The sequence below is a fragment of the Anoplolepis gracilipes genome, chromosome 10, assembly GCF_047496725.1.
Source record: "Anoplolepis gracilipes chromosome 10, ASM4749672v1, whole genome shotgun sequence".
NCBI lineage: Eukaryota > Metazoa > Arthropoda > Insecta > Hymenoptera > Formicidae > Anoplolepis > Anoplolepis gracilipes.
Genome location: NC_132979.1, coordinates 2,163,477 through 2,173,756, shown reverse-complemented (window position 1 = coordinate 2,173,756; position 10,280 = coordinate 2,163,477). Strand labels below are relative to the sequence as shown.

Genomic DNA, 10,280 nt, shown 5'->3' with positions numbered 1-10,280 from the left:
TGCGACCATAATTTTGTAATTTTCTACACAATCGACCCCATATATGAAGGGACGAAATAGAATGTGCAAAAATCAATATCAGCTGACACGTGAAAATCAATAAAACATAGCGTGAAGGGAAAGTTATTCTACGAACATGTGGTCTCTTTTACGTGAATTAATTTTGTTTCTCTGTTTTAGAAGTCAACAAGTTGTGTGTGGCAATAATGAAATATACTACAATTAGTTAATCTTATTTACAGCTATTAATAAAAATATTTCAACCTTTTATTGTAGCTGTGAAGCGATATACTGCTACAAATCTAATACAATACGCAAGAAGACATTATTTTATTATATTTAATAAGTAATAATAAATAATAAATAATTGTTTAATAAAAACAAAAATGACTATTAAATAGGTAGACTCACTGCATGGTTGTTGTATCTGTGAATAAGATTTATCTTTTATGTGGACCCTGCTGTCAAAGAATTGTCGTTTTCGAATTTAATTGCACTTTTCAATCGATATCTAAAATTCAATATTGCTCCAAAATAGGTTAAAGCAAATTTTTCTCAATACAAGCTCATCTTCATATTAGATACACATATTTTCAATAATAATATGTCTATGATTTTTTATGAATTAATCAGATTACCTTGAAGCTTATTTACAATAATCATATGTCTATGATTTTATATGAATCAATCAGATTACCTTAAAGCTTCAAGCAAGTCGCAGCAGTCTCATCTAATATTATAATCTAAGATATTGAATATAATTATTAGGACCCTGAAAGACACTTCATGTAGCCGTATGTATAGAAATTGAAATGTGTCTAAGGGCCGGCTGTTTCAACGTTGGGTAACTATATTTTCGTCTCTTTTTTTTTTTCAGAACTTATCTGAGAGAAACGAAAATAAAGTTACCGACGAGGACAAGTTATCCAATATTGGAACAACCGACCCTAAATCGACTAGGTATAATTAACACGATGAGGTAATTTATGCTTGAGCGCCTTGTGCTTTATTTGACGACGTATCGTTCTAATCGGATTTCGTGCGAATAAGCTTTGTCAACAACGCCGTACACTGAAAAATAACGTAATTAAGTATAACGTATAATATAAAACTTTAAGTTTTTATAATTTATAATTATTATTACATACAAAAAAGTATTCGATTATTAAAAAGAATCAAATGTCTATTCAATAATGTTAAAGTATTACAAAATTCCAAGTTTTCGTAGCTATTTGGTAAATCGAATTTAAACAAAAATTTATTTAAAACCTTGTTATTGTTATTCTACATTATATTATTGTTACACATTAATTATCCAACTCGCCTACAAACGTATTCAAAATTTCGTCTATACAACGTGTGCGAGTTATGTACTTTAGTTTCTTGATTTAATTTTGGAAAAATTCTTGTACTTTTATTAGAAGTAGTTTAATCTACATTTTGAAAAGATGTTACAATCAAATATCATGTTAATTTTTAATTAATAATTTCTTCTCAACAATTTCGTTTAACTTTAATTATTTTAAATTATGCAAGATGCGTGTCACTAACTAAATATTTGTGCCATATAAGATCCATATATTCAAGACTTAATTGTAAAATTACAAAATTATATTTTTAAATTGCGTAATTTATACGAGGGATAAAACAGTTGTTAGGATTAAAATTATTGTTGTAGTGTGTTTGGCTCAAACAAAGAGAGACATGAAAATTTTATTAGTATATAAGAGTCACATTATAGGCCAATCAGAAAGAATATAATCGTTTCATGTTGACTGCTTTAAAGAATAACGGTCTTGTTTTTTATCGAGTAGATGCGGCTTTATTGATGCTACTTCAAAATTTTCTGTATTTATTCGTTAATCACGAAAATGATATATGCTTTATTAAAGAATCGAAACGCGCACATAAGTTGATTCTTATTTATAATTATCATGGAGTAAATATAGACATTCTGTCATTATTTAGAAACAACATAGTGTTATGCATTCTAACATTAATAATAATGTTGCATTCCTCAAAATAAATTTTTGATATTTTTTTTGATTACTGTACGGATCTAAAGACCGTGAAATACGAGGCAGATGCACGCACAACCTAGAAAGTTTATTGGTTAATATATTTAGCAAAATATATTGTGGTCAATAAATGTAGAGAGATTGTTAGATAGATTAAATTGTTGAGTCTTACCGCACTGAAACTCGGAAGAGAAAGGACCATGAGTTTACCAACAGTTAATGTGCAAGGTGACATGCTTCTTAACATGATCATGTTCAAAAGTTTTCTGGATTTCGGTGATGATTCGTACCATTCACCTCGATAACTAATATTAAAAAGTAAGAAATTAGTATTTTAATATTAATAATTCCATTAATTTATTTCATAAATTGTAATGAGAATGTTTTACGTTTAATTTATTTTTTCTATTATTTTTTTTTATACAATTGATGATGAGATTTGTATTTGAAAAAACTACTTTATGGACAGAAATTTTATGTATTCTGTCTTACATTGATGTGTACACACGACTGCTGTGATCGATTATTTGTTGTCCTAACCAACATGCGATATATAAATGCAGCAATTGAGCAGATATATAGCCGCCATGTCGAATTGCAAGCTGCGGAGTAAAACTTTCAGTGGTCGCCTAAATGTTTTGAAACAATTTAATACTATAATTAAAACTTGCAAAATTACATGTTATGTTATCGAAGCGTGCTATTATAAATAAATATGTTCAGCACAAACCTGTAGAGCTGATAAACTCATAGCCCCTATAATTAAACCAACTTCTATGAAGAATGCCTTTGAGTAAACAGTTTCCAAGATGTTCGCAAATCTTTAAAGTAGTTTAAGTTTCGATAATTATCTAGTCTCTCTTTAAAGTATATAAACTAAAATTTCTATATTTTTCTTAAAATTATTCAAAATTATCGAATAATTATTAATAATTCATTACTAATTATTCATAATTACTAACTGTAAGGCGTCTTGGTGTTTTCGAATACAGTAAGCAAAATTCTTGTAAATCTTATCATCTTCCTCGAGCATAGCGAGTTTTTTATCTTGTTCAATAGATTTTCGTATATGCTCGAGTCGATATCTAATAAACGAAATGAAGAAGAAATCAATTTCTCAAATTTCTCGTTTAGTCGATTTACATATATTACATACCTGACGACTGAAAATAGTGCGCAGCAATGTTGCACTAAAATAACCACGCAGGTATCGGACGAGATTATGACAGTAAGTCGAATGGCGGTAGCTAAATAATTATGAATCAGTATGGGATAGTAGTACTTGTTGAGATCTACGAAATATTCAACATGATATGGAAATCCTACTGGTCGCGTCGAATATTTGGAAGTTACATTTTTGCCTATTATCTTTGGAATTGCCGCCATAATGGAAAAGAGGCTGCCAAATGCATATATTCCGCCTAAAAGTTTAAGCAATGCTTAAATAAAAATTATGTTTGAATTTTTAGCGCACTCGAAATTAAATTTAAGATTATTTTTTATTATTATTATTTTATTTTCCAATACGAATAATCCTTCTTGAGAAATAAATTATTTTCAACGTGTATTTAAATTAATTTTTAATAAGTCTTTAATCTTAATTTTTGAACAATTATTGCACGAACCCGCACATAAAAATTAATTTTTATCAGCTAAACTCTTCCATTGTGATTGTTACTAATTTCAAAACATAATACAATAATGATTTCTAGATATTGATATTCTTACTGGCATAGCCGATTGTAATGCTCCTTCCAGTTTCCGCAAACTTGTGCAGAATTTCAAATTCACTTGTAATAATCCACGATTGCCAATCTCTTTGCATATGTATAAGAAGTATTTTGATCTATGGCTTGAAGTTTCATTTATTTAGAACTATGAAATCTGTGCATTTAATAATATATCGATTAATATGCATACCTTTTCCATATTCCACAGTAAATTTATCATTTTAACAATACAAGCGGAATCTACTATGAGCGGTGGTATACATTCAAGCGTGCCGTTAAGATCGCCATGTAATGTTATTAAAGCGAGTACCTTGGAACCAATAATTTGTATTAAGACAAAAATATCGTTGCAAAACATACATTTTGCGAAAAATGTAAACGCAGAATCGGTTTTTTAATAATCTTCAACATACTCATAATTTTTCACACTTTTAATGGCTAATTATTTGTGTGTGTATAAATTTTTACATTCTTTATTTCTAAAATTATTTTTGCGATATACCAACGAGATAAAAAAGAAGTATTTATTTTCGAAAGTATATAAAAAATGAATTGCAGGTGATTATAAATTATTCAAATTATCGCAACATACAGGACGATACATACCTGTGTAATAGCTTGCGTTATACCAAGAAACGATATTGTAACAAAGATAATTCGCCTATGTCTTTTCTGTTGAAAAGGCCATTGCCCCAGTAACGAAAGCAACACACGATTGAATCTATACAATCGGGATTGGAAAATATCATTCGGTGAATCCATCTTCAGTACTCGGTTGACAACTATTCTATCACCGATATCGCCTCACGATTTTCAGTTTAATCAAAAATTCTCTCAGATGGAAAATAATGAATATAGCGAGTTAAATATAATCACAAGAAATTGCTATCGTTTACCGAAATGACTGTTTTACTAGATGAAAGGCTTGAACGATCGGGGACCAATTGTAGACATATCTATAATCTTTTATGATTGATTTTATATAGTGATGATCTTATAGACCGTATATAGTACTTGTAGTACTTATCTTTTGATATAACAGTTTTGATGTCGTCGGCATATTTTCAAGTTTAATGGCGCATCAGATTTGTGACTGCTATGTATTATATTTCATTGAATCACGATTATCTTAAAGCCCGGGCACATAAAATAACTTAAGCCGTAACAGTTTCAACCATACGAAATTTTCAGCTCTGCTTACGTTTCAAAACGGCTGCTTGAGATCTCGACCGTGATTAGTCGATTCGTTTACGTCTTAAATCTTACTGCTAAGTTTTTTTCATGTGCCCGGGCCTGTAGAAACTTTAATGGCGTTTTGTCGAATATTCTTCAGCTGTTTTATTGTAAATATGAGATTTCATATTTTATCATTATTTCAATAACGAAATATTATACAACATCCTTTTTCTTATATTGATAATTTTACAGGAGAAAATTCTGAGAGTTTTATACATTACAGATTGTAAGACTGTAAAATACGAAGCAGATGCACGAACGATCTGGAAAAAAAAAATATTTTTGTATTTTTTAATCGGACACATTTTTTGCAATAATTATACATCTATGATTTTATATGGATTGGTAAGATTTATCAGATTTACCTTCAAGCAAGCTGCAGCAGTGCTCAAATAATGTTACATACAAGATATCAAATGTAATTATTAAAGCTCCATGTAAGACACTTCTCATGTAGTCGTACGTATGAAAATTACGATGTATTCAGTAATATGTTTTCAGATCGATCATGTAATTAACGCGATAAAGTACTCCTACTTTTGCCCTGCGCTTAATTTAACAATATATTGTTTTCCGATATCGTACGAATAAGCTTTGTAAACAAACTTATATATTGAAAAATAGCGATATAACTAACGTATAATATATATTTTATATAAAACATTTAACTTTTTATGTGATCATTGTTATTAAGAAGTATTCAACTATTTAAAAAATTTGTTATAATATAGAAAGCTTGTTTGATAATTAAGAGTATTATAAAATTCCAAGTTTTTATAGCTATTAAATCGAATTTATACAAAAATGTATTCAAAATTTTGTTATTGTTTTTTTTTGTATTATACTATTGTTATATTGAATCGTTGAACTTATCTGTTTAAATGTATCCAAAGTTTCGTCTATCCAACGCGTGCGGGTTATATATTTTAGTTTTTGTGCGTTCGATTTAAGAAAAGACTTTTGCATATTTATTAGATAATTTTTATTTCGAAGAGAAGTTACGATCAAATATTACGTTAATTTTTAAATAAAAAATTAAGAACTCTTTTAACTTACTGTCACTAACATATTTGTGCCATACAAGATCGATATACTCAAGACTTAATTGTAAAATTGCAAAATTATATTTATAAATTGCGTAATTTGTAGGGGGGATATATATAAAATAGTATATTAATATTGAAATTATTGTTGTAGTGTGTTTAACTCATACAAAAAGAGATGAAAATTTTATTATAGTATGTAGGAGTCACATGAGCCAATCAGTCACGAAAGAATATAATTGTTTCATGTTGACTACTTTGAAGAATAATCTTTTATTTTATCGAGGAGTTGCGTCTTTATTTGTTGCTACTGTTGAAAATTTTCTGTATTTGTTCGTTAATTACGAAAATAATATTATGCTTTATCAAAGAATCGAGACGCGCACATAAATTAATTCTTAATTATAATTATCTCTCAAGTAAATGTAGATATTCTATTGTTATTTAGACAATATAGTGTTATACATTTTTACATAAATAATAATATACTTTACAACATAAATTTTGGATGCTTTTAAATTACTGCACGGATTTGAAGACGGTGAAGTACGAAGCGGACGTACGCGTAACCTAGAAAATGAAAACTTATACAAAATATTTTGGTTGATAAATATAGAGATATCATTATATATAAGATAAAGCTAGTAGAAATTGCGCGGTAGATGAATTTTCACAATTTTTAAAATTCCATAAATAGGATAAGATATTCGCACAGTCGTGTGAGGAGCAGTGATTGCATCACTCACGCTTCGGTTTTTATACAAATTTATTGACAATTTTCTACTTGATTTATTGAAGACAAGTGCTTGAATTTTCAAGAATGTTTTGTATATTTTTATAGAAAATGTTTTACTTTTTGACAAATTAAAATAATTGCAAATAAAGTAGTTTCTAAGTACTTTTCGTTTAGACTACTATTCCATGAAGTTTTGAATCACTGTGGAAATTTTTATCGCCGATCACGTGAATGCACAATTTTTCCTATCCAAAAAAAAATAGTTTGCATAAGCTCTAGATAGGAGGGTGCGGAGAAATTTCATTTATTTTAATGAAAAATTAAAATAAACTTGTTCATTTAATTAATTTCAAAATCAAACAAAAATGAAGAATACCTTTTTCATTTTTATCTTATCTACTGCATTTATTTGTATCTAACATAAGGAAAAAAATACATAAAACAAAAAAAGCAATTTTAATCTTTAATAAGGAAATAAATTCTAATAAATTTTGATAGCAATGTCTAATTTACATTTGTTTTCAAACTAAAAATTTTTTTTTATCCTTGCGCAATCTCACCTATCCGAATAGGATAGATCGCGCAAAATTAAATTTGAAAAAATTGTATTATGTCAAAAATAATAATTAATAAACAAATTAAAATATTATTCACTAAAGATGCATAATATATCAGTGAACACATTTGTAAACTTATTTTGAAAAATAACGTTTGATTTTTAGTGATGTATTTTCCAAAGTATGCTTCCTCTCTTCTAGCTTTACCTTACATTAAATTGATGAGTCTTACCGCACTGAAAGTCGCAATAGAAAGGATCATGATTTTACCAATAGTCATCATGCAAGGTGAAGTGCTTCTTAACATCATCACACTCAAAAGTTTTCTGCATTTCGGTGATGATATGTACCATTCACTTTGGTAACTAATAATAAGTAAGAAATTAGTATTTTAATATTAAAAATTTATTAATATATTTTATTTTACTGACAATTTACATTTGATTTCTTTATTGTTGCATTTAATTGTGAAATTTATATATAAAAAAAACTATGTGGAAATTTGTTATATTCTGGCTTACATTGATGTGTACACACGGCTGCTATGATCGATTATTTGTTGTCCTAACCAGCATAAGATAAATAAATGCAGTCCTTGAGCAATTAAATAGCTACCGTATCTGATTATGAGTTGTGGAGTAAGGTCTTTATTGGCCGCCTAAATGTTTCGAAACGATTTTATTATGTAATAACAAGTACAACTTTACGCTATAACGTGCTTTTACTGTATATAAGTAAATAAAATATATATATATATATATATATATATTTATTTATTTATTTATTTATTTATTTTTAGCACAAACCTGTAGAGTTGATATACTCATATTCATTATTATTAAACCGATTTCTACGAAGAACGTATTTGCGTTAATAGTTTCCAGGAGGCCCGCGAACCTTATTCAAAGAAAAATTTTAGTAATTATTTGTAATCTTAAAGTATTATGTAAATTGAAAATTTCTATATTTTTTTAATTATTTAAAATTATTGAATAATTAGTACTAATTAATTAGTAATTATTTATAATTATTTACTGTAGGGCATCTTCATGTTTTTGAATACAGTAAACAAAATTCATGTAAATCTTATCTTGTAAGTTTCCCTGGAGCGTAGCAAGTTTTTTATCCTGTTTGATAGTCTCTAGCATATGCTCTAGTCGATATCTAATGAACGAAACAAAGAAGAAATCAATTTTCCAAAGATCGAGCTTGGTCCGATTTATATTACCAAGTACCTCACGATTAAAAACAGTGCGCAGCAATGTTGTACTAGAATAGTCACGCAGGTATCGGATGCGATTACTACAGTTAGTCGAATGACGATGGCCACGTAAATATGAATCAATACGGGATAGTAGTAATCGTTGAGATCTATGAAATATTCGACATGATATGGAAATCCTAGTGGTCGCGTCGAATATTTGGAAATTATATTTTTGCCAACTATCTTCGGAATTAACGCCATAATCGAAAAGAAGCAGCCAAATCCATACAAACCAACTAAAAATTTAAGCAACACTTAAAAAAAAATTATGTTTTGAATTTTTTAGCGCATTTGAAATTAAATTTGAAATTACTTTAGAATACGAATCATCCTTCCTGAGAAATAATTTTCACATATTTAAAGTAATTTTTAATAAATATTTTGATTTTTTGACAATTATCACATGAGCATATAAAAATTAATTGTTATTAGTCTAACTGTTAGCTAAACTCTTTCGTTGTAATTGTTGTACTAATTTCAAAATAATATAATATAATAATGATTTTTAAATATTGATATCTTACTAGCATAGCCGATTGTAATGCTTCTTCCATTTTCCGCAAACTTATGCAGAATTTCGAATTCGTTTTCAATAGCCCACGATTCCCAGTCTCTTTGCATATGTATAAAAAGCATTTTGATCTACGGCTTGAAACTTTATTTATTTAGAAATAATCCCTATTAACCTGGACCCACCACCGAAATAAAGTCGCACCTATCAATTTGTTGCCGTAACCCGGAGTTTGTTACTCTTATCATTCAGTAGAAGTTCATGTTAAAAATGAAGCAGCAGGGCATTACGGTATTAAATCACGACACTAATCCCCCCTTCTCTTTTATAACAAAAATATATATGGAATGCTTAAATTAGATAAAAATATTAAAAATCAATACCTTGTCGCGGATCCGGTACGCGAACTAAAATCGTTATAATTATGTAAAAAAAATTTATTACTGTATAATTTTATTTTTAATTAATTAGCGCTAAATTAATTGATAGGTATGACTTTATTTGGCGATGGTGGAGGGTCCAGCTTAATAGGGATTTAGAAATATAAAATCCGTGCGCTTAATATACCGATTACATGCATACCTTTTCTTTATTCAACAGTAAATTTATTATTTTAACAATACATGTAGCATTTATTAAGAGCGGTGATAAGCATTCGAACGTTGCGTTAATGTCGCCACGTAGTATTACCAAAGCGATTACCTTGAAATCAATAATTTCTATCAAGACAAAAATATCGTTGCAAAACATACATTTTGCGAAAAATGTAAACGCAGAATCGGTTTATAATTTTCAATATATTAATAATTTTTAACACTTTTCATTGATAATTATATGTATAAATTCTTATATTAGATTTTTTTATTTCTAAAATTATTTTTGCGATATACCGACGAGATAAAAGAAAAGATTTCTTTTTGGAAAGTGTGTAAAAATGAATTGTAGTTGATTATAAAATAGCAACATATAGAACGATTATACCTGCGCGATAGCTTGCGTTAGAGCAACAAACGAGAGTGTAAAAAAGAAAATTCGTCTCTGAATTTTCGGTTGAAAAGGCCATTGTCCCACTATTGAAAGAAACACACGATTATATCTAAACAATCGAGACTGAAAGATATCCTTTGATGAATCCATCTTCAGCGCTTGGTTGATACTATCGTATTACCGATATTGCCTGACGGT

General features: G+C 28.5%; 1 protein-coding gene across 1 annotated transcript; it reads right to left on the bottom strand.

Moving 5' to 3' along the window:
- Positions 1-1,676: 1,676 nt before the first annotated feature.
- Positions 1,677-10,280, bottom strand: LOC140670317 (uncharacterized). Its single transcript, XM_072900875.1, has 17 exons — positions 10,077-10,280; positions 9,678-9,797; positions 9,109-9,226; positions 8,556-8,820; positions 8,356-8,484; positions 8,127-8,217; positions 7,842-7,978; positions 7,533-7,685; positions 4,355-4,535; positions 3,939-4,058; positions 3,747-3,864; positions 3,175-3,439; positions 2,981-3,103; positions 2,749-2,839; positions 2,511-2,647; positions 2,191-2,323; positions 1,677-2,097 (listed from the first exon to the last, which is right to left on the bottom strand). Exons 1-17 carry the CDS (start codon positions 10,230-10,232, stop codon positions 2,047-2,049), a joined length of 2,388 nt encoding a protein of 795 aa, XP_072756976.1. The 5' UTR covers positions 10,233-10,280; the 3' UTR covers positions 1,677-2,046.